Source organism: Phyllostomus hastatus, unplaced genomic scaffold (assembly GCF_019186645.2).
Source record: "Phyllostomus hastatus isolate PE091 unplaced genomic scaffold, TTU_PhHast_1.1 phas_scaffold_1674, whole genome shotgun sequence".
Lineage (NCBI taxonomy): Eukaryota > Metazoa > Chordata > Mammalia > Chiroptera > Phyllostomidae > Phyllostomus > Phyllostomus hastatus.
In genome coordinates, this window is record NW_025334011.1 from 20283203 (window position 1) to 20308450 (window position 25248).

Here is a 25248-nt window from a genome sequence, read left to right on the forward strand (position 1 = left end):
GGTGGAAAATGTGTGCATATCAAGCCTGTTTCAGTGGCCTTAAAAGTTAGTTATCAACGTGCACCTGTACAAAGCTTCGGAAGGGTGTGTGGCGGTGTTTCTGCTGAATGACAAACTCGTGCCTTCCCCCCGTAATTTTTCTTTCTTTTGGAAGAGAAGGGGGAGGAGCTAAATTTGGTAGCAGTTTCTAAAACTTTCCAAACTTTTGAGCTTAACTGCTTCAAATAAAATAATCAAAATAATTTTTTTCCTAAACATTAGGTAACCACTAATTTGTTTGATTATGTTAAAATTGGCTATTTGGATAGCAAAAAATGGTATGTTGATCCCCAAAATGATATTTTCTAATGCAGGAGAGATGTGGCCTTAGAACTGAGGTAAACAAATCATTGTTATATGATTTTTTCTGTATTAAGGAGCATCTAATACTTAAATTCTTAATTCTTAAATACTTCAAGAATTTCTTTTCATAACATAGACCAACAGAAAAATATTCTTTAAACTATTTTAAGAATTTGATAAATGTACAAATATGAACATAAGTTTTGCATCAGCCTGTTGTGGCTCCAGAACACTTTAGTGTTGCTTAAAATTGCTCATTCCAATCTCTGAATTCAATTAAATTCCACTCGCTTAAGCGGGGAATGACACGCCATTTCAGATTCTGAAGCTTCCATCTGAGATTTCAGTGACAGTCCCAGACAAACTCGATCAGAGGGGAGAAAATATCGCTGTGACTGTGCTGTCAAGTTTTACTGCTTAAAATTTTACCTAGAATTCAAAATTCATTTAAAAGTCACAATAAAGGTAAAATACATTTTTAAACAGAAAAAAAACCAACCAAGACAAACATAATACAGTGACAGCACAAATGCTACATAAGCACCACTCTAAAAGCACCCTAAAACATGGAGAACGATGTCACACTGCATCTCCCGTTTTCTGTTTGTTCTGTTTTTGAACTCTCCACTGAAGTTGACCACACAATCAATAACATAAGAAGAATGAATACCAGTGCCGGAGGCATCATAAGCATATTTATTAAATTATTAGTTATACCACCTGGGATTATATTGAAAATGTTGAGAAGACAAGTCTTTATAACGATGATGTATAAGAATCCCTTTTCCACCATTGTAATTAGGAATATAAATTGCATGCACTTTAGTAATGGCTACCAAGAAATTTTATTTTAGGTCCTTAAGTATTAAGTGGCCCAGTATTTGACAGGACTTTGGTTCCTTCGATCTGTGACTGCTGGTGATCAGTCAGCTTAATCAATAGGGTAGCTACAGAAATTACCTTATTTGATGGAATATTGGTACTTTGTGCCCTATTGATAATGACACCATCATTTTCATCTATCCTTTTCTGCTCAACTGATGTTGTTCAAATTCTTCAGTGGAAAAATTGTGATAAACATTTTGGAAAAGTTTTGGAATTTAGGAGTAAGAAAACTTCAAAAAAATCGTGTCTTGACTAACAGGGTTTTAGGCCAAGATACCGCTCAGCAAAGCCCAGAGCAGCCTAGTCAGCGATGTCGACTTTCTGGGCTTCTGCACCGCCAGTCACCCAGTTGGAAGCTTTCTGTGACAAGAAGACAGGACCAGAGAGATGGGCTAGAGCTTCTGTGCTCACACAAATAATCTGGCTATTTTAGTTTCTGCCTGGGGTGCTGAGGTCTTCCATTATTAAAGTAACCATACTTTATTTAAAAAAACAAAACAAAACAGCAACTTCACAGTTTTGTATCTGACACCTCAATGGTGCCTTCAGAATTCCTCCACAGAGCAAAGTATTTGTAGGAGGAGGAGAGGTTAGGGCATGGAGAGTTCAGAGCAGAGTAGGCTTTACTCAGCACCTGTGTGTCATGATATACCCATGGTTGTGTAAGACTTGGTGACATGAGGAGGTCTGACTATAAAAATACCGTAGTAGGCTGTGGAAAGTGGTGTGTGAAAGAAGGGAAGGAATGGACATGGGTGGGGACACCTCCTTAAAAAATAATGCTTTGAAACTACAAAATGTGCTGAAAGGAATTAGACTTTGGGGTAAAGAGAGCTCAGGACTACCTAGTTTTCAGTCAGGGGATGCGGAGCATCACTGTGTGGCATCTTGGTTGGCCCATGGCAAAGGCTGTACACACGGCCACTGCCCCATTGTCCAACAGGTGAGATGCTGAAATCTGACTGATGGAGGAGGCAAGAACATCGGAGAGTATTTGTATATGACAATAGGAAAAACTCACAGTAAACCGCCAAAACAAGCCTGCAGTTTTCCACTGGTCTTGTTCATCTGCAGATTTTGCACCTAATGGATTAGAAGTTTAAATACTGACTAAATTAAGACTTGAATATTTTTTTTAGTACAAGCTATGTATCTGGATATCATAAATCAGAATCTAATAATGGTTTTAATATGCTTGATTATAAGTTAACTTTCCAGAAAAAAGAAAGACAAAGACAGACAGAATAAGCATGCACAATAGAGGTGCATTATATGGCGTTGTCAGTGTTTGAAACCCTTGAAGGTTTAAACAAGTTCCCTTGGTGGTAGATATTATTCCATCAAAAAGGATAAGTACTGTAATGGTGCCCTCACAGGTCACTCCCTGAATTTAGTTGGTTTGCAATGCACGGACTCAATCAGCTGTTTGGTAGGCTCTTTTCTTAGGGCAGAAATGACTATATTTCAGAAAACTGTGCAATTGAATGCTAATGATGCCAGTGGCAGGATAAACACAGCTTATGTCAATGTAGACTTACCGATTTCTGCTTCTGCTTAGCTACAGCAGCATGGAAAAGAAACAAAGAATAACAGAGCATGCATGTTATTGGCTTGTCAAGGACGCAGACAGTCAGCAGGACTAGAAGTGTGACGCAGTGCAGTTGAGCAGGTGGACAGATGGGAGCTTGGAAGTTAATGTTACCTTCTTAAAGAAGGGCATTCTTTTCTCTTTGGAGTGGGGTGACGTTACACTGTTTGCACTGGGTTTAGGGGAGCGGTGGTTTGCTGGAATATCATTTTCTTCTGCATCTAAGCCAGTAGCATCTATGTCTATAGCTATATACAGACAAACAATTCAAAAATCATCAGGTAGACAGGAGAGGAAAAAGAGGTTATAAAAAAATAAAATGAAGGCAAATAAAATTAATCTTAGTAAAAGATCTATCACGAGTGCTCAGCACAGTAAATGAAGTAAAATTTAAAGGTAAAGCATGTTTAGAATACAATGTCATTAAACCTAACAAAACTGAAAGTTCCCCTTATCATATCTGTTTGCTTGATAAATTTTATGCCAGATCTCAAAAAATATTTTCCACATCAATGTATGTAAGTATGGTACAGAACATTTCACTTCACTTCTTACAATATCTTAAACCAGCTTTTAGGTAATAAGCAATTCCAATGTGCTTTAGATTTCTTATTTTTGCTTGGTTTTGTGTGAAAATAAGGCAATGTGAAATGGTTCACTCAAAATGCAACAGGCCTTTAAAGGAAAGAGAGAATGGAATATCCTAAATAAGACCACCCAAAGAAGGTCATACACAAGGGAAATGATTCAGGGAGGGTCCTAGAAAGGGCAGACCTGACTGGAGACTAGTGGGGAAACACTGGATCCAATGAGATTTCCAAGGCACAAGAGTCTCATAAAGTGACCTCAGGAGACTTCCAGTGATTTCTGTACAGCCACTGGATGTAATGCAAGAGGCAGGGCGGGCGGGCACACGGCCTGAGAGAACACGCCACTGGTCTCCTGATCTGCAGAACGAGAGGTTTAGGTTTGTGGTTTGGTGTGCTTTCCCTTTTAAAAATCTTTTTGCCCTGGAAATATTTCACTTAAAAATTAAGTGTTAAATAAACAATAAATAAATAAAGACCCATCATTTCATTTTGAAGTTTATAAAATGCTTCCATGTGTAATTACTAGAGAATTTTATCAACTGTTAAAACCAGAGCTGGAAAGTATTTTAAAGATAATCTTCAACTCTTATTGTTAAGTTTTAAAACATAAACTCTTAAAGAGTTTAAGGGACTTGTTCTTGGCAAAAATTCTGCAGAGCCAGGACGCAGAACGTGGTTCTCCTGCCCCTGGGAGTCCCTTCCTGTCGCCGCACTGGGGCCTCCTCAGGTGCAGCCCCTTCTCAAAGCCAACGGCTAATCAGTTCCCTTTGCTCCCCAGCGGGGTCCTGTCCCCAGTGTCAGGATGCAGAAAGTATCATCGAGCTGAGCTCACTAGAACATTGTTCTGTGATTTAGATAAGGTCAAGTAGAAGAAAAGAAGAAAATCTACTCACCCCAGGAAAGCATCACAGGATCATATTACACATGTTATCTCTCTAACAGAAACCACAGTACATTTTGGTTTAAGGAAGAAATTACCTGTTGAAATAACCGGCAGCTGGTGCTGCAAAGCCACACTACCCTTCCCTGTGACACGCAAGCTGAATCAGTGCTCAAGACAGGCGCTGCTAACCTTTTCACACGACAGGCGACCATCTGACAGGTGTCACCTTATTTTTCAATTCTGAAGTTATTATGATATTAGATGACTCAGCCTTTTGAGCACTAGCATCTCTTGTTTAAGTGTTCCTTTTCACTTGATGGGTCACAAGCATGTATGGCATGTAAAACCTGGCATTGTTTGCACAGTATTGCAAATATCAGCTATTGCTGGAATGAAGATGAGGTACAATGATTTTCTCTCCAGTGAAGGTAATAATGGCCTGAGTTAATTCCAGGCATTTAGTTAGACTTGCCTAGTAAATGTGTTCTCTCTCTTTGCCATGCATGCATATTGATGAACGGGATGGTTCCGCCCATACTGTGCAATGGAAACATTCTAAAATGTGCCTGGGGTTTGGAATCGATGCTGACTTTCATAGCACTCTATAATGTTTACCCTTGAATCCCACCTTAGAAAGCGGGTCACTGGTGTCCTCCTGGGTGTGACAGAGAGGATCTGGGTCACCATTTCACTATTCCTACACTATGCCTCAACCAACACCAGCCAGGTCTCCCTTTTGGTGGAAACTCCTGTGCACATTTACCTTTCTCATCTTTTCCTGAGTTTATGAAAGCCACCTTCAAGGGACAGTCCCTCCTGAGAGCCTTCTAGAAATTGAGACCTATGTGGATGTCACCGTTGACAGGACCCTGCCATAGCCAAGTTCATGAACTGGATTTTGTGATTTATCCATTGATTCTGACCTGCTATGACCAGCTGAATTTTTTATTGTTTAAAGGAAGAGTGGGAACGTACCAAAGATTTAGCTGTGACACTGCCCTGCGGTCTGGCTGCCCACACACGCAGCCCGAGTCAGGTTTGAGATTCACCTGCATCTGGTCACAGGGGCTCAAAGCCCCAAGTTGAAAACACACCGACTTACTAGTTCTGACTTTTGGTTGACTTAACAGCCATGTGGGTTCATTCTGAAACAGAGGATTCTAAAACATCTGGCCACTTTCAAAACACATTAAAGAAGTGTATGAAGAGTTAAGAGGCAAGTTCAATTCTCTTCATAGTTCTCTACACTATGCACTTTATTCAACTCAGTGGTTCTCCTTAGGCTGAGAAATGTAACCCCTTTTTAGTTGCATGCTTCTATTTGCACATGCTGGTAAACATTGGTATTTCCTTGGGAAAAACTGCTTCTATAAATATGAAACTAGTTTCTTTCATTCTTCCTCACCAGTAGGCTTTTTTTTTTTTTTTTTGCTAGAGAGCCTTGGGGACAGTTTTTGAGATTTAAGTACTAGTTTAGTCTTAGACACTCGGGTCACGTTAGGTGGGGCATGGGAGTCACAGGGATGGGTGCGTCTGTGTAGCTGTGGGTGTGTGTTACATGCCTGCCAGCCTCCCTACTCCCCAGGTGTGAAGTGGAAATGTTTCTTTTTCCAAGTCCTTAAGCATCTCCAGATATATTTAGTTTAGGCAGATGCTTATACTCTTTGGTGCAGCCATGGGTGAGGAAAGTTGTCAAGAGCGCTTCTGGGAAACAAAGATGGACATTGAGACTGCAGACAGATCCGCATTTGAGAGCTGAGGCAGCTTTCCCTCGAAGTGGGTGGGGGGCCCTCTCTGTAGAATTTTCTCAAATTTTCCTTCAAGTAAGTTGGGCATTTGATACAAAAATTATACCAGGATTCTGACGTGCGTAAGATAGATTTTGTATCTCCAATCCACGCAGACACAAGTATTTTCTACTCCTGGTATTTGGAAAAGTTATTCCAGAGTCCTGTATCTGTATAAAACTTGGGTGAAGGTTTAAGTCACCTTTATTTTATTATATTAAACTCTTCATTGAACTTTATTTTTCATAATGACACACATCTGGCTACAAAAATTAAGTGTGATTTTACAAATACACAAACTTACTCTTCAAAATGCACCTACTCTTATTACACTGCCCAAAGGACGAGAAGGCTGCAGGCTGGCTGGAGGGGAGGGAGGAGCCTCCCTGGCCTGTGGAAGGGGGGCTGCCAGCTGCGGGAGGAGCCGCTGCTTTACCACAATTCGATGTGGCATTCCCCAGTTCAGGGGCTTAGTCTCTAGCCTTGGGGGTCCCCTGGCAGCCTTTAAAATGTACAGGAAGAGTGTAAGGTTTATACTGCAATCCCTATAACCTGACATGTTTACCAAGAAGCTCAGATAAGCCTCCTTTTTCTCATGCCTTCGAAAAATATCTACTAACTACCCCCTCCTGGTCAATGGCAGGCATAAACCTCACATTGTACCTAAAAAAAAAAAGGCTTCATTTTTTTCCTTTCAAACATACTATTTTACTTTCTTTTGAGCAATTTAGAATTGCTCTGAATTATAAGTACGAGTGTTTTTTAAATCAACATACCTCCTACAATGACTTATTTCTCACTGTGTTCACATCTTGCTCATGTAAAATGCCCTACAGTTTTTACTAAGATGCCCTAGGTTGGTCTCTAAAAGCTACCACCATCTAAAGTGAAGTGTGGTGATTAGTAACAGGGGAGCCCCATTCTTAAGACAAAGCAGTCAAAGTGCAACTAGTTCCTTAGCTTCACTGATGCCCAGTTCTCTGTGCCTGACCTCTTCCCACCGTCAGCTTCCTAGAAACGGGATTTGGAATCGTGTTGCTCAAATGCTCTGCGGGCCAGTCCTTATAATCTTACTGTGACTCTCAGCTGCATCTCTTAGTGAACTCAGATTGATTGCAGGCTTTCATGCGATGTGACCAATCAATCCCCCATTTCTATGGAACCCCAAGTACTGCACAGAATGGGAGAGCTGCCACATTTAGTGAACAAAGAATTCTGTTAAGTTTGATTTCAGATAACCGATAAATAATTTTTTATCATTAAGTATATCTCATATAGTACTTGCTTACACTAACAAGTTATTTGTTGTTTGCCTGAAAATCAGCTTTACCTGGGTGTCCTTCATTTTATCTAACAACCCTAAGCACGAATCTACTACTTTACAAATAAAACAGTAGTCACTCTTTTACAAATAAAACAGTAGTCACTCTTCCCACAAATGTTTTTATCTGATTTTGATACTTGCATACATCTTCCGTATCTTCCAGAGTCTTTAGACTATAGCTCATGTCAGGCCTATAATTCCCTCATTTTATTTTTCTTTCCTCGCCTTTCCGAAGTTTTAGTTCTTTCCTCTTTTTACTTAACAATGTGGCCTACACTTCATATGCACTGTGGCTGGCATTCACCCATTCAGTGCTCATGACAATGTGCTGTGTGGATACTAAGGATAAAAAGTTAAATAAGTTGATCACTTTGATCATTAAAGCAACTGACAGTGAACACGTTAACATATTTCCTTTATTTTTTTCCCCAAAGCCAGAAAAACTTTTCCCAGATTCTTCCTAACTGCATATGGACACTCTTATTTCTTCTGATCCCTTTTAACATTTCTGAGGTTCGTACAAGACTCAGTGCATGTAAATTCAAACAACTAGGTAAGAATGAGGAAAGCATGAAATGCAGTATGCAATTGTTCAACACTTATCACCTACTTACCAGAGGATGGAGGTGTAGATTTTCTGGAACTAGGTACTATGTCACCCAAACTGGATGATGAATTTCCTCCTGATTTACTGGAGTAAAGCAAAAATTTATATTAAATCTGACACTTACTGCAGGTTTTAAAACATTTGTGTTCCTCAATAAACATGATCACTCATTGAGTTTTTATGGAATTTTAAATTTGTCTTCCCTACAAGGAGGTAAACAGTAATTCCTCGTGGAGACTCCTAGGCACTACAGACAGCCACGTAATAGTCTCTGTTCCAAGTTTAAGGTTTAATTTTAAACAGCCCTGAGGGATTGGAAGAGAATCCAGATAATTTCTGCAGCCTTCAAATTCTCTGCCAGGATCACAGGTAGAAAACAGCAGAGATGTCCTTTGCTTCTTTTATCTTAGAGACTCTCCAAAGCAATGTGAACTTACTGCTTCCTTTTTAGTTGGTTCCTGCTCCTTTGTCTTAGCTTGATTATTTTTGGCTTAGCTTGATTATTGATTATACTAAGATTCAAAGGACTCAAATCTTTACGAGTTACTTATAAAAGGAAACAGCAACTCAAAAACTTGCTAACCTTTAAAAGACACACGAAGGAACACAACAAACAGCGTCACACATATCACTGATCCTATCTGGAACATTTCTCAAGCATGGCTAACATGGAGGATTCAGCTTGGTTAATTGAGGGATGATCTGAAGGGCGTATACTTCAGAACTACCAGACTCTAAAGTTTTATATAAGACATGATTCTGTGTCTTAACATTACAACAGCATTTACATTTTGTACCAGGGTAGCAGTGCGCTAAATAACATTTTACTAAATGGCCCCCTCACAAATGAAGGTGGAAAGGAATATCTGCAGAGAGTGACATGGGATTTCAGGAGGACAGTTCTATTGCCTGAAGTTTATTATCACAGCCAAACCAGGGTCTGGTTGAAATAATTTTCTGCATACAGAGTCTATGTATGGAAGGGTAGTATTGACTTATGTAACCAATAATACACAAAAACAACAGTAGCAGGTTGAATTTTATCACTGCTATCCTGGGATTTTAATGCATAAAACAAACATCACAAACTTGAAGCAACTAGCATAAGGCCTCTACATGCTTTCCAAGTTCTTAAAAGATACTTCAGTGAATTTAACAAGGATACTAGACAGCATATAAAATGACTAAAAAGTGTTATTTATGGAAACAATCTCCAGTAGTTACACAATACCCATTACCAGGACAAAAACATTTTCTTCTGGAATTTTTCTTTTTCTAAAGTACCAAGTCTAATTTCAATTCAAGCATGGGTTTGTTTTACATTCTATTTGAACTTTAATAAAAGTCAAAGTATTATTTGAATTGTGTAAAATTGCAACACAGTAAATAGTCAAAATGTTCAGAATGTAAATTTGTCCTTAATTTTTAATTCTGTAAAATGCTACCTTCTTGAGCTGTGCTGAAATTCTGCTACCTCTGGTTTCAGTCAATGTTTCCCATGTATGTATGAGTTTTAAAATACTGCTGAATTCCAATTATGTTCTCAAAAAAACCTTTATTTAAAATGTTAGAAGACAAATGTAAAAACCTCTGAAAGGAAGTAAAAACATTTTCAAATATTTAGGCAAAAGCTTAGGTAAAGAGACAGGACAAAATGAAATCGAGAAATCAAAAGAAAATGCACATGGTGATAAGAAAGGAAACCTAGTTCCCCAGACTAAGTTATGAGATGATGCTACCCCAAATGCAGAGATTGTATAGCATTTTTAAAAATGCAAGAATAAATAATGTATCTAATATGGTTAATAATAACAGCTGGCAATAATAATAACAATTATTCTGTGCTTGCTATGTCAGGTCCTGGCTACATGACTCTCATAGGGCGTGGTCATCCATCTGAGGTCAGGCTGCAATCTGTCCATCCTGATTCTAGCACTCTCTAGTTGTGTGGCCTTGGTCCAGTTTCCTAGCTTTTCCTGGCCTGTTTCCTCATCTGTGAAGCAGAGGCTCTAATACACACACTGTTCCCACAGGTACCAGTAGAGAGCTGAGCTGATGACTAACTGTAGACCAGGATGGCCAGGTGGGACGCAGAGGAAACTGTGCTTCCTTAGCCATTTTTGCAAAAACTTATCCCCCTTCCTATTCCTTTAGAAGTTTTTCTTTTTCAGTTTGTATATGAAGAAGCAGAGAAAGATACACAAATCTGTTTCTGTAAAAGCCTATTCCAAATTTTCCGCAATGCATTCTACAAAATGCTATTGCTAAGATGTGAACCAAGAAAAGTCTGTATAAGATAACTTAAGTATATGCATGAAAAACATCCTCGTTCTACCACCCAGATTCACAGTGCACGTGAACGTTTTAAAGGCTCTGAAAATCCCTAAAATAACTTTTTACTGCCCTGACCATGGAACCCTTCTCTCAAATGACTGGACAGGAAAACTCTGGAAATGCTGAATGACCCCAACAAACTAAACCCAAACAAAATGTCCCCTGGCTAAGATACCGTATTTTTGGACTATAAGACGTACTTTCCCACCCCACCAAATATGGGAGGAATAATGGTTGTTAATGCTGCTGTTGAGTTCTGTTTACATTTACATTTGTGAAATATTATGTTATTTATGTTATTAAAATATTTTACCACATTTTTTGCTTCAAAACTTTTTTCCTATTTTCCTCCTCTAAAATCTAGGTGCATCTTATGGTCTGAAAAATACAGTAACTTCAAACCTTGACAAACTATGTGCAGTACTACAAAGTTGGTAACAGTGGTCTGTGCCCCAGGAATATGAAGTTTTTCCAAATTATAAGATTTTATTAACTAGCATTAAGATATCATTATCAATATGGAAAATAGACAAATACATACAAAAACCACTCGAACACTAGAGATGGAATGAATAGTATCAGACTGTCAATACCCCACAGATAAAAAGCACATGCTTTGTTTATCTCCATGCCTCTACTTTTTTAAGACTAAATGCATCTTACAATCTGAGGGCCCCCAATAACCCAGGGACTAATAAAGATCAAATATAAAGCAGAGGTCACAGGGAAGGGAGGGATCCATCTGAACCAAGAGCCTGACAGTTATAAAATACAAGTTAAAAACGACAGATGTTTTTCACCAAAAAGCTTCGTCTATTTTGCTTGCTGTGGACACTTGAAAAAAATTTTTGCTAAAACATTATCATTGACAAAGGATTTGTATCATTGTATAAACAAATAAAACATGAGCTAGAGAAAATAGGAGCCTAGTTATTCACATTAAATAAGAGACTTGTCTGTATCACATCCTTTCACATAGGGAGAAGCTTGCCATGTCCTCGGACTTGGCTACATAGGGTTTAATTTAAAATTCACTCCATCTGAGTAACCCTTCTAGTGACTCTTTCAAACCACTGCCAGAATGCTAGTGAGGGTTATTCAGCCCCAGCCTATTACATAAGTCATTTAATTGCTATCTGCAAAGTCAGTTTTAACTGGTTTCGTATTGAGTTTCCCTTTAAGTGCTTAGCAGTAGGGGTAACTGAAAATTGAGTTTCTCAAGTGAAAATGAAATCTAACTGGCCACAGGGGCTGCTCTCTGCCAACGCTGTCTAGGACTGTCATCCCTAAAATGTCTTCCTGCCATGCCAGGTGGCTGCAGATGCAGATTTGTCACCAGGTTTCGTCAGTGCCAGAATATTTTCAGTAAAAGATTAGGACTTGCGGATTTGCTCTGAACTAAAGCCTAAATTTAATATTCTATGACCTTAGCTATTTTCATTAATGATAATAATTAATTTGATTCTCTCCCAGATCAAATGGAAATGAGATGCAGAGATGAACTTTTTAAAATGCAGGACTTGTGATACCATCAATAAGCCCAATCACTAATTCACTTGATAACATGTAATAAACATTATGGAATGCAGCAAACAACAGTACGTGAATGATCGTATAATCTGGACTTTTACACAAACACTTGATGTTCTTTTCATACCTGGAGTAGAATTTCCCTTGCTTGGCCCTCTGTTCATGCTGTAGCCTCATATTTTCGAGTTTCACTGGGCTTGGAATGAATCCAATTTCACAGCCTTCTTTAACCAATCGCCCTATCCACCAGTCATTGTTAAATTTCTAAACACAAAATCAGAATTGTTAACATCAGTGCACAGAAGTTCAAATCCTTAAATTGTTTTTTTCCCACATTAACTATTTTCAGTGGAGAGAACTATTATGGCAATTACAATTAACTATGCATCAATGATCACAATTCAAAAAAATCCCTTAAATTCATGGATTAAGTATGTAAAAATGAAGTATTTTTAGTTAACATGAATAATTCAGCTAAGAATTAAGACTGGTCTGAATTCTAGCACAACTGCTGCTGTCAACCGTGAGAAGGTTACATTCTCCTTGTTCAAAGACTAACAGCCCTTCCTAAGGAGAGGCCATTAAGCACCAGAGAGTGTTTGCATCAGAGCAAAATTCATGTTTGTGCAAATGTGTTTGTAATGAGCAAGGTACCCTGTTCACAGGTGATTTCTCTATTTCTGCTGATGTTGAAAATTTCTCTCTTGTGGTCAGAATTTTATCCTAAATCTTTATGATTTGTTTTGATTTTCCTCAACTAAATAGTATTTTTCAAGTCTGTTCTTGAATGTTTCGATGATGAATATCCGTTCTGGTTTCTTTTCCTTTCATAGTAGAAAGAGATCCCTCTCCAAGCACCCGCCATCAGGAGGAGACCTGGATTAATCTTATTTCCTGTTATAAAGTCAGATTCGAGGCATGTCATCCCTTCTGAAAACTTTCTATCCTTCCCTCCTAGTCAATATTTCACATTCCCTTTTAAACATTAATTAAATGGGAGACTCTAAAGTGTCTAGGCTCTTTTAATAGGTACTCATCACCTCCTTTGCTTATAGCCTTTGGTGCAGTGAGCAGTTAAATTTACATATGCTTCCTGGGACATATCATCCCCTAGACTCCAACCGCAAGTTCCTGCAAGCTAAGGAAATCATGCTCACGCACTGAGAGCATCATGCAGGGGGAGTTTCTGGACATTTAATACAGTGTTCTGTGCAGTAAGCATCTGATAAATGTTGGCTCAAAGTAAACCTGCATTAAGGGTGAATTTGTCTAATTGACAGGTCTGAGTCGTTATTAACTGAAAGCTGTTGACTTTTGACATGGAGGAAAGGGATTTTCTCGCTGTTTCTTGCCTTCTTGGCTTCAACTCCTCCCACTCTCCCTTCTACTACAGAAATCCATCAGCGAAGGCAGATAGGGGCACCAGTGGTCTTGAGTTTTGACACTGGCAGCAGAGAGAAGAGGTCATGAATTCTAGATATTATTATTAAACCCTCCCAGACGGTTAAACTGGAGAGATGAGGGGACAACAACACACAGTCAAGGTCAAAAATTAAAGTAAAAAGTACAGGTTAAGCATAAAAAGAGATCATCTCCTCCAGTAGTTCCCAATTTCTGGGTCAGAGAGCCCAGGAGAGCCTTGAAGTTACCACAAGAGGCCTGCAACTGCTTTCTTCCTTTTAAAGGTTGTATTTGTATTAGAAAAGGTTGAGAGGCACCAATTTCATGTATATGTTATATAACTGCAGCTCTCTGCAATGCAATTTCACAGCAATAAGAAATAAATGATGTTACAAGGTGAAAAAATCGTGCAGACAAAAATTCAAATTATTTTCCTTACTTCCTTAACATGCAGAAAATCTTTTGCTTCAAATGAGATGGCCATGCCTGGCACCGGAACGTCATCTTCATGGGCTGCACTGTAGCTGACATTTGTCCGAACTGCAAATGCAACGGGCTTTGTCTAAGGAGGGAAAAAAGGGGGAAAAATAAGAAACAAGTGGTCCCTCCCTTCCCCCCTAAAATACAAACATATGCTGAATAACTGTAACTATTGGTGCTTTTTCCACTTTAGTTTTTCTCACTAAACAGTTTATTAGTATTCAATGCACCTGAGATCTGTGTGCTCTCAGCTACACACCATGCATTTCCGAACTAGAAAAAGGCCACTGTTCTCACAGCCCTTCAAGTAATGAAGGTGAAGATGAACAACTGAAATGTTCCTAACTTGACTGGAAATCAGGAAACACACACAAAGATAAAATGCCCAGTTCTTTGGTTTCAGTGAAAAAGACTTAGTAATGGCCACCCCCACCCAAAACATCTTTAATTGAAACGAATGACATAATTCCAAAAGACACACTGTTTTGGATGAAAACAGAACCACTGACTATATTTGCTGTTTTACACATAAGTGTTTGAGACAGAGATATAGGCAATACCTGTTTACCCACAAGGCAAATAAAACAGGTAAGCTCAGCAACAGTCAAAAGAGGATTTGTTCTGACTGGTGTTGTGTTTCACATTATGGCTTTCTTCTAAGCAGTTTCTCCCTACTCAACAAACTTTTCACCCTGACTTGTCCAGGAGGACAAGGGAGAATTGGAATAGAGAACCCATCTTCATTTCCAAATCTTCCAGTTAATCCACTCGACCTGCCTGCTGTCAGGGTTGAGGACTGAGCCGAGAGCTAGGAAGTTACTCAGATCCACCCACACAATGCAGATGGGAAGAGAGGGCCATGTTCTGGAGATAGACACAGTAGGTATGGAATGGTTTTTAAGCGTTTGAAATCCAGTTCTGGGTATCCTTTCTGATTTTTAATGATGTAAGAGGTACTATTCCTCATATGGAAATATGGGCTTAAAAAAAAGTTGCCCATAGTCCCACCAGTGAAACAATCCTTTGTAGCATGGCTGTGTTTCTGTTGTTTCTTAAAATTTTTTAAAATATGTAGATCTTATTCCCATAGTTACACTCATACTATATTTAACTTTAATCCAGTTTTTAAAGTATTGTAGCACTTTTCACACAATATACTTCCTTATCATTTATATAATTGCTTCCATTGGTCACCCTTTTGTTCACATTAAGGTTTATCATTTTTCCATTATGATAAGTATTCTGCTTTGAAAAACTGCTGCACAAAAATCCTCTTTCTACTTAAAAGTCTTTCCTTGGGATAGGCTCCCAGAGGTAGCATGAGTAAGTCATGATTGATCAGAACCTTTTAAAATTCTAGTCCAAACTAAGTGTGAAAGGACCGCACTACTTTGAACTTAACCAGCAGTATATGATGGTGCCTTTCTCAGTAATATGGGGTCTCAATCAGACTTGGTTTTACTGACAGAAATAAGATTTTCATGAGTAGATCCATCCATTATTTAGGAGAGCTCTGGTCATAAAAATACTGATACAAGATCTTTTTTATGCTATTATGATCTTTCATTTCTCTCAGGGTCTTTTATTCCTTGTGGGATACAGAGATCAAGCATGGCATGTTTTTTCATCACTGGAAGACATGAATATTAAATGTACAACTCTACAGAGAAGCCCAATGGAAAACTTCATGTCTTTTATGCAATGATCAACTTTTCAAATATTGGGGTAGCAGGAAGAGGGGACACTAACAAAAGAAAAGAGGCAGTGAAAGTGAGCATATCATACCAGGTACTTCAGACAGTAATTTCATTTTCTCAGATTAAGGCCATTTCAGAATGTGCCTCCTTCCTGGGCTCACCTCCTGTAACCAACGGACTACCACTAGGTGTGGGCTTTATACAGGAATGGCCCTTACAGAACTTACAGCTCCACAGAACCCCATCTCTCAGTATCTTTGCTTCAGGAACTATAATTCTAAAATTAGAACAGACAACAGTCAAAATGGAGGGGGAGAAAAGAGGTAGCCAAGATGAGAGAGCTTATCGGCTTGAGAGAAAGACGCCAGGACACTAACCAAAGGGGCCAAATGACAGTATCATTTATGACTCACTTCGGCTCCATCTACCTCAAGCAGTGTGCATATAACATGGAAGATATTTTTCACATCCATTCCATTCATGTGGGTTCAAGAACAGGGGATTGTGAATGGAACTGGATTTAAATGCTATTCTGTCATTCATTAGGGGAGTGGCCTGGGCACATTCCCTACTCTCACTGAGCATGTTGGCTCACGGCTAAAACGAGAGTTGTTACACCAACCTGGCAGGTTGTTACGAGATTACAGAAAATTCAGGTCACAAGGATAGGTTAGTGTTTGGTATAGAGAGAAAGCTCAATGAATGGACACTTATTACATACCCAAAAGGAATGCTATAGAGAAATACGTGTTTCCCCATATTCCTGTGTCTATTAAGGGCCAGCCCACAAAGAATTTTTTCTGTGGTCTTTCACTGCAACCCTCCTCAGATCAAATTAGTTACCACAATTTAGTATCTGCCATAGGCCCTATGCTGAATATAATACAAATGGATTCAGGATGTTTTTCTCTATTGTGTATTCTTTCTCGTTCTCTAAAATTGAGACTATGGTAAGGTTTGCCCATAATCATTTTCCCTGTGTCCTATTTCTTTAGTTCTGGTTTTCTTTGACCACCCTCAGCTACAGAGGTTTTCTTGGGGGGTGGAGGTGGTAGGGAGTAACCAACTAGAAGTTCCAGGGGAACCTCCCTTAAGGAATCTTTGTGTTTTTATCCCATGTAACCATGTTTTTATCAAAAGTATCCTGTTTTACATTGACATCTGCATTTTGGGCTTACTCGCTGTGTGGTCAATGGCCTCATAGGACTTTTCCTCTCCTCACTCAGGCCCCTCCCCTGGTTCCCACTCGGACCTCACCCTCAGTCTGGAAGCCTGCCACGCCATCAGGGTTCCAGCCTCAATCACCTCTGTAATCGGCACCCGGGACGTGGAGTACTCATCCCTTTCATTCTCACATCAATCATAACAATGTGTGACAATCGCTGATTCTTGGGGCTCTTACATCTCAAGGCCAGTGGCCATTTACTCTCTGTTTTTTTGCTTCTGAAGGTAAAGCAAAGTCCTGAGAAGAAAGAACAAACAGGAGCCCAGAAATTGTGGCCCTGCAGAGGCCTGATGGGAACACCAGGACAGAGAGGACTGAGGTGACAGATTGAACTCTAAGGCATGGTAGGACACAAGATGTGTTCTGGGCCTCGTGGGAAGCAAAGCTGGTCCAGGCCCCAGCCCCCCAAATAACGGCACGCTCTGAGAAGTGGGCCTGCCCAGGTCGTAGGACCCCTGTCAAGCTGTCTACTGCCTACCCTCTAACTCCAGGGCCTCCCAGGTTTTCTGAAAGGCTGGGTCAGAGCTGCAGGGGAAGAAAGTCAGAAAGCATAAGTATAAAGATGGCTCACAGGCCAAGATAGGGTCCTATCATGGCTGACTGTTATGGAATGGTACTTAAATCCAAATTCTTATTTAGACTTAGATTCATCCTATGCTACAGAATCATTAGGGTCAAAGGTGACTGGGAGACCAGAGGATCCTTACTTCCACTTTTTTCCCATTCCTTTAATATCAGGCCAGTGCCATGACCGTATCATTTGCTTTTGCTGTCTCCTTCCATCCAGATTCCTGGCTAATTTGTTTTGCGGCCGTGGAGGGATGGGCACGTGATGATGTAGATGCATTCTGTTTCACCAGTCTTTGCTGCTCACTCTCCTGGGTCATGGTGAAGGGAACTGATCAATTCCCTTGCCTTTTTTGATACATCCCATCAACATATGCTACGGGGCATGAGGCTGGTGGGTAAACCACCTGTGCTTGACAGCCTCCTTTTGCCACACAGAGCTAAAGTTTGCTGCACTTCAGCTTGTGGACTGAACCTGAAGAGATTCTCAGAATAAATCAATAGGTACCATTTTGTGTAAGAGTAGCATTTCATTATCCAGACAATTATGCAGTAGTACTTTAAAAACACTGAGCCTGTGTCATTTTACCACAGTACCTTCAGTCTGTTCTCAGTTAATATTTCTGAAGAAAGGAGTGAGTGAGTGCTACAGATGTAAAGGGACTCGTGTTCTGTTCTTCCAGGTCCTCCTTCGTTGTGTATGTGGCACAACTTACAATCATAAAAGCTACCACTTTGGGATATCTGCAAGGTGCCGAACAGCATGCTGTGTATTACACATAGACTGTGGCGTTTAAGTTAATTCCAGAAACAACCTGTTTCCCAGATGAGGAAACAGGCACAAAAAAGTTCTCCTGGGCCATATGTAACAGAGGTGGTATTCAAACCCAACTATCTCACTCCAAAGCTGAGTTCTTCCTGCAGTATTAGACTGCCCTTCATTCCAAAGGGGGTACATACATTGGTGGTGGTTTTAGAGCACTTAGCTGTTTGTGTGAAATTTTAGATACTTGAAAATTATACTTTACAAAGTGCTCACAAACTTGGTGGTGGAGAAAAATTTGAAAAGTTAAGCCTGAGTTTGCCCTGTAGCCTAATCTGCACCCCCCCCTTAAATATAAAACACTGAATGAGCAGAGTTTTATATGTTGGAGCGATCGGGATTCATTATAAAGACATGCATTTCTGCATCTTGGCATTTAAATCAATATGTGGTCTAATACGTCAATAACAATGTCAAAACATGATTTTTGTTTATTTGTATATGACTCTTCTTTCTTTACATCTCTTTCCCACAACATATAAAGCTCTTTTTCACACAAAGAAAACTGAGATGTTAAAACATGTATATGTGGTTTCATGGCTTCCAAAGCGCCACAAAGGACACTGCATAGAGAGATCTGAAAGTCACAATTACTGTAGTTCCAGAGCATGAGGAAGCACAGCAAGTTCCGTATAGAGAATGATTTGTGGACCAACTTGAAGGATTTTAACTAACCTTAAAGTTATTTGAGAAGCGTTCTAACTTTGCAAGTTTATTACTCTGGGGAAGATCCCTTTTCTGCATCCCTCTCCTGCAGCAGCTGTCGCTGCATCAGCTCTTTGCAACATTGCTAAGGTTCTTTGGCCTCAACTGTGGTTGCTCCAGGAGTTTTACTCAGTAAACAGCACTGAGGGTGGACTTTTTTTGCTCAACAATTGCACTGAGTTATCAGTCTGGCAGATGGCCGCTGAAGATCCACACCTCCTGGGCTTACCACTTCCCTCTAGCACCACTACAGAATGTCCTAAAAACCTAGAAGCGTGGCCCAGCAACAACCACTCAACCCTCTCAAACTTCCCTCCTCCTTGATGTTTTTATTCTGACTCATGCCCTGGAAGCCCTGCCTTAACGCCCTTACTCATGCTGCCATATGCTCTACTCTGCTCAGAGACGGATGGCTGGGACTAACAGGCACATATGAGGTGCTAACTGGGCAGGTCCAGAGGGATATTTGTGGATAGGTCTGACACCACAGGACTTGCCTTTTCTCACAACCAAAGGACACTCCATTAGTGCCACAAAGGCCAGCCCTGTGGAAGCCACCAGGCTCCTGTCAGAGATACATTTGTATTTATAGCAGGAGCAACTTTTATTTTCTCACAGCCCTCTGAAATTACTAGACCAAAGGCTACCAGAAAACAATTATTGTTTTGGATCCAGCAATTCCAATTCTGGGAATATATCCAAAGGAAATACAAACACAATGTTGAAAAGATATCTTGGGCCCTCATGTTCATAGCAGCATTATTTATAGTAGCTAAGACATGGAAACAACCTAAGTGTCCCATGAATGGATGAATGGATAAAGATTTTATAGCCATGATGGAATATTACTCAGCTATGAAAAAGAAGGAAATTCTACCACCTGTGACAACATGATGGGCCTTCAGGGATTCTGCTATGTGAGATAAGTCAGACAGAGAAAGAAAAATATGGCATGATTTCAAAAAAAACAAAACAAAGCAATACAAAAACTTGCTGGTTGTGAAATAGAAATTAAAAAAATTGTCACAAATACATGGCACTATTTCTAGTTCTCTTCCTAGGCAATGACTTAATGAGTTAAGAGTGAAACTAATTTTAAAAGATACAAAATGTTCACCTTCAATTTATTAAAATGTGCTAGTGATAGAATACCTACTGATAAAAAGCAAAATGAAATTCATTCAAAGAAGCAACATAAACTTCTGGTCATGGTAAATATAGTTACTTGAATTTTCATGCATTGAGTTTTGCACTTCTTAGTACAAAGACACATTTTACTATGCTAAATAGGAAAGTATATTTTTCCATTTTCATTCTAAAACCATCAATAGCTAATAATACTTTAAAAACCCATAGTTTGCTTTAATATCTACAATTGATTTGTCTTAAATTTTAACTACTTCCAATTTGCAATAGTTTAAAAAGAAATTTAGAGAAAAGTATGGCTCAGATTCCTATTATAAGAGACTACAGTAAAGAGAGCTTAAAAAATCTGATCAGTTTTTGTATCCACTTTTTTGTGGTACATCATAATTTCCTTTGAAACCTGCTATACCCTCTATAATTTTAAATGACTCCAGTGGGAGTATATCCATTGAGTTTTATGTAGGAAATACCCAGGAACCCAAGAGATGGTGATGTTCTTCAGAAATAAGTTCACAGCTGTCTGCTTTATTACATATTAATATTTTAGTTTCTAGTCATCTTCTCTTGTTAGCACTTCTCAGACCACTTTGCTATTTTCAGTGATAATAAAAAATACTCCCAATATGCAATGGAAATCTGACTTTATTTATTCCTTATACTAATACAAAAGATTGTACAAATGTGAAAATTCTTGCTTTGTGTCTTGCTAATCATTTCTCAGCTGATCCAGCTGAGAAAAAGGTTGGTGCTATATGAACAAGAGGACAAAATTGCTGGAGTGATGTCCCTGCAAAGCAAGGGAACCCAGTGCTCAAGCAGAGATAGGAGTTCCATTTCCGGAAACTGACAAGGAGGCAGTGTGTGCAAGTGCTGCTGGGGTGATGGAACGCCACCTACTAACATCTCAGTTTCTCCATGGAATAGGAAGGTAGGGAATAGGGAAGAGATATTAGAGGTTTGAGAAGGGAAGATATTAGAGGTATTAGTCATTTAAGAGTACAGAAGATTAAATGGACTAGGGAAGGAGGTAAGACTGTCTGGCAGTATTAAAGACCCACCTGAGACTCACGGTCATGAATTTATAGTAAGCTAGCCTTGGCACGCTAGAATATAACGAGCACCATTACACAGGTAATGGAGTTCAAAGCACAATCCTGCACCAAAATATTATGGCTTTAAAGTTACCTTTTCCCATCTTGCTTTGAAATTTCTACAGCAACTTCACAGGAATATTTATTACAGTAGGTGAACATATATTTGCTTTATATATTTGGAAGCGTTTTTACCTACTTCCCTGAACTGATCTTTAAACTAGGTTATAACCCTTTTCAGTTGAGTGATTATATTCCTATTCATTTCTTATACCAGCCTCCAAGCTTTTGCCACAGTGCTAGTTATACATTAATAATTGCTAGAAGACTCAGTTAGGATATAGATTCTGTTAGAAAAATCAATTATCAGGTGCTTATTCAGCACCTACTCAATGGAAGGTCTGGTTACCACAGCTCCAGGGCCACACAGATTGAATGACTAAATCAATACAAAAGCAAGGTTGGTCTGATCAGGATTTTATATGATCAATATGCATGTATGTAAGTATACATATATATTTTTAAAATTCAAAATAGCTATATTAAGAATTAAGCAGCCCTAGCTGGCATAGCTCAGTGGATTGAGCGTGGGCTGCAAACCAAAGTGTCGCAGGTTCGATTCCCAGTCAGGGTACATGCCTGGGTTGCAGGCCATGACCCCCAGCAACTGCAAATTGATGTTTCTCTCCCTCTCTCTCTCTCTCTCTCTTTCTCCCTCCCTTCCCTCTCTAAAAATAAATAAATAAAATCTTAAAAAAAAGAATTAAGCAAAATTGTAAATCTTGTCACCCTAAAAGGCACTGAAATGACTAACCATCACAACATAAAGTAAAGTTGTATATGGAGCAAAAATATATGAAATATTAATTTTTTCAGATAACTTAAAAACTAGTGAATAAGGGTAACCTTTGAAATATGGCACACACTTTAAAAAGCTTTATTGAAATAAGAAAGAAAGGCAACATTTATGAGTCTTAAGTAAAGGTAGTGCTCAAAGGTGCAGAATCAACATGCAAAATAAAAAGAGATTAGAATAATAATGACATACAGATTTATCCAGAGAAAAGGGTAGCATAACCCTTTCCTTCTGCTTATCAGAGCGCTGCTCACTTTAGCATTTAGTGTTAGTAAAGCATGCTCCTTCAATAAGAGCCGCTGGCTTCTTTTCCCCAGGGGAGCAGGGGTGTCCAACTTGTGGCTCACAGGCCACATGCAGCCCAGGATAGCTATGAATACAACCCAACACAAAATCGTAAATTTACTTAAAACATTATGAGGTTTTTTTTGTGATTACGTGCTGCAATGTATTTAATGTGTGGCCCAAGATAGCTCTCCTTCCGGTGTGGCCCAGAGACACCAAAAGGTTGGACACCCTGACCTAGAGCACCCTGCCCTTTACAAAAGGCCTTAAATTCCTCCGGGGGAAGAAACCAAAACTGGAAGAAAGTGCTTAATTTTATTTATTCCAGGTTGTGAAATTTATATCTCCTTAGAGGAAATGTGAAGTAACTTTCAGTTAAGCCAGCATCCTAAGAAGAAAAGAACTGTTTACCTTTTATTTTACTATTGATTAGTCCTATCAAACGTGATAAAAGTATTTCTCAAATTATTTAGAACCCCATGTATAATTCAGAGGCAAGTGATTTTTACTTGAGGCTTGTTTAAAAAAATTTTTTTTTCCTTTAGTTGTTGTCACAGACCAAGTGTTTGATTAAATGAGGTTACTACGGGCATGGCCCTCATCCAGTAGGACTGGTGTCCTTGTAAGAGGAAGGTGGAGACACCAGAGATCACTCTCTGGGCACGCAGAGAAGGGGCATGTGAGGCCATGGGGAGCAGGGGGCTATCTTTGATCCAAGGGGAGAGGCCTAACGGGAAACCGCCTCTGCCAGGCCTTGATGGGAGACTCCCCAGCATCCAGAAGGAGGAGAAAACCAGTTTCCGTGGTTTCAGCTGGGCAGTCTATGGTATTTTGTTATGGCAGCCTGAGCAGACTAAAGTTGCCTTAACCAAATCAACACGATGGTTTCTATTTCTAGTAAAAAACACAACTTTAATCTGTGTTATCTTGATATCAAAGTCTTCATAGCCAAAGATAATTTCTCTACCTCAAATTCCTGTGTACTTTTCAGAGAAAATTAAGAAAATGTCAAGTCAATAAAAATCCACTCCCTTTTTATCACACACATTTACTCAGCCTCTATGTTGTTTAAAACTGAGCACTGCACAATTCAAAGGTCAGGACAGGGCAGGGCACAGGGTTTGCTTCCTCCAGCCCGTTGAAACCCGAGAAAGGGCACTTGTGTCTACACCAGACCAAAAAATTTAGTGAAGGCGATGAACAGTTTGGATACCTGCTCCCTCTTTTCTGCTACTGGGTGGCTGCATGTTTTTGTGGGTTGTTGCTGCTTACAACTCCTAAACACCAACCTTGCCTTTCCTTTGTCTCTCTGCATATCTGTTATACTTTACCCACTCAGCAGTCCCATTTCTCAACTAGTTTTCTCTAAAATATACTGTTTCTATTTTCTTAGAGTGCAAAAATTAAAAACCAAAATAAAAAGGATGGTGTTCCATACAGAGACATCTCAATGGGGACCAGGCACTCCATTCTCTGAAGTGCCTTAATGCACTAAGTGTGGCTGGGAGACAGGAAGAATGCCCCACACAACAGGTTGTACGTGACTCCATCACGGTTCTGCTCAGTACTTTTATTCCACATCACATACAGGAATGAAGGAATTAAGAGGAATCCTTCTACACTACTGTTTCTCTACTGTGTACTCACTTAGAAAATTAGACAGTACAAAGAATTTCCAAAGCAGCTTTCTAAACAAACACAAGGAAAGCCTTTACAAAATACAGACTGACAAGCATGGGGAGACATGTTATATTTTGCTTTAATTCCATAATCTTCACTTTCTTCTCTACGCCAACAGCTGCAGTTTCAGCTAAGGCCACAGAGTTCTAGCGATTAAAAGTTATGCATGTTTGTATGTGTTTATTCTGTTATTGTTTATTTCACACCCAGTGCTTTGTTTTTCCTAAATAGAAAAAAGTGGAGAATATCTCCAGGACCAAAATCAAAGGTTTTGGCAGGGAATAAATTAGGGCAGAGAGCTGGGGGTGGCATGTTCTGAACATGTGACCTCTCTGACTGTTCTCTCTAGGGACGTTTAAAACCTTTCTTGCTCCCCCTACTTCACAACTTTCCCCAGTAAAGCTTTGTGAGTGAGTCACTATGCTTGAGATGGCAGAACAGAGTCCAAAGAGGTAGACATTCAAGAAAGACAGATGACAGCCAAATGTGTGAAAAACCTAAGAATGCAACTGAGCACTGACTGGGCTGTATTTTTAGATGCAAATCTCTCATTTGAACACCTACAATTAAACTCTGATAGTAACTTGTGTTAAAAGATAAACTGAGGCATATTAAAACTGTCAAGATTTTATCATGGCCAACATTTGTTGCAGCCGGGCAGTACTAAACCACAAGTGGCTAAAAGTGCTTGCTCTATTCTACCAACAGGAGAGGAGGTAAGGGAAAGACTTTGAAAGAGAAGATGGGGAAGCAAAACAAGGGAATTATTTGATTGGCTACAGCCTAAGGGGTTGCCTTATTTGGGAAGGCCTAGCTGGCTCTGCGTGATTGGTCATTTTTAAATTTGTTTTCTGGGATACCAGTGCATTTATAGGAACTGACTCTGGCTTAGGTTTTGTGTTTACATAGATTACCAAAGTATTACTGCCACCTCACTCTAATGGGCTCCTTGTTTAATTGCTTTAAAACTAGTAATTACTCTAGAGGTCTTTTCTAAAGGCATCCCAAATATCTGCTTACGACATCTTCAGTCAAGTCAGGGGATATTTCCAACCTCCCTATGGCCTTCTGTGTGCCACGGTTTCAGAGAAAGTAGTTGGCTATTGGGTGCGAATGTAAGAAGTATGTGGCAGTAGACAGATATGACTTCACCCAATGAACAGGTATTTCTTCAAGTGTTATTAGACTGTAATAATTATATGTGCCTTAATTTACCGAGTACTTACTATATACGTAAGCCAGTGTGCTTCAACATATCTCTTTTGTCTCCATCAAAGCCCTATGAATATGTGTCCAGTAAGTGAGGACATGGGAATCGGATCTGGGTCTTTTCTGAGTATAAAAGTTCATGTTCTCTCATAGCTACTGTACTGTCGATCCAGCAAGACCACAGCCTCTTTTGTAACACACCCATTTGTATTT

The 25248-nt window shown here is 39.4% G+C and overlaps 1 protein-coding gene across 12 annotated transcripts in view; it reads right to left on the reverse strand.

The window, feature by feature from the left end:
- Window positions 1-25248, reverse strand: part of CACNB2 (calcium voltage-gated channel auxiliary subunit beta 2) — a 329859-nt gene that overhangs the window by 23911 nt on the left and 280700 nt on the right. For 8 of the 12 annotated variants that reach the window (XM_045857652.1, XM_045857655.1, XM_045857661.1 and 5 more), the window contains 4 exons: window positions 13711-13833; window positions 11998-12134; window positions 8014-8090; window positions 2930-3063 (listed from right to left, as the gene is read on the reverse strand). In XM_045857652.1, the coding sequence (XP_045713608.1) occupies window positions 2930-3063; window positions 8014-8090; window positions 11998-12134; window positions 13711-13833 (471 nt within the window). Of the gene's footprint in view, window positions 1-2248; window positions 2311-2765; window positions 2786-2929; window positions 3064-8013; window positions 8091-11997; window positions 12135-13710; window positions 13834-25248 lie in introns of all 12 variants that reach the window. The other 4 variants (XM_045857654.1, XM_045857659.1, XM_045857662.1 and 1 more) reach the window with 2 other exon arrangements.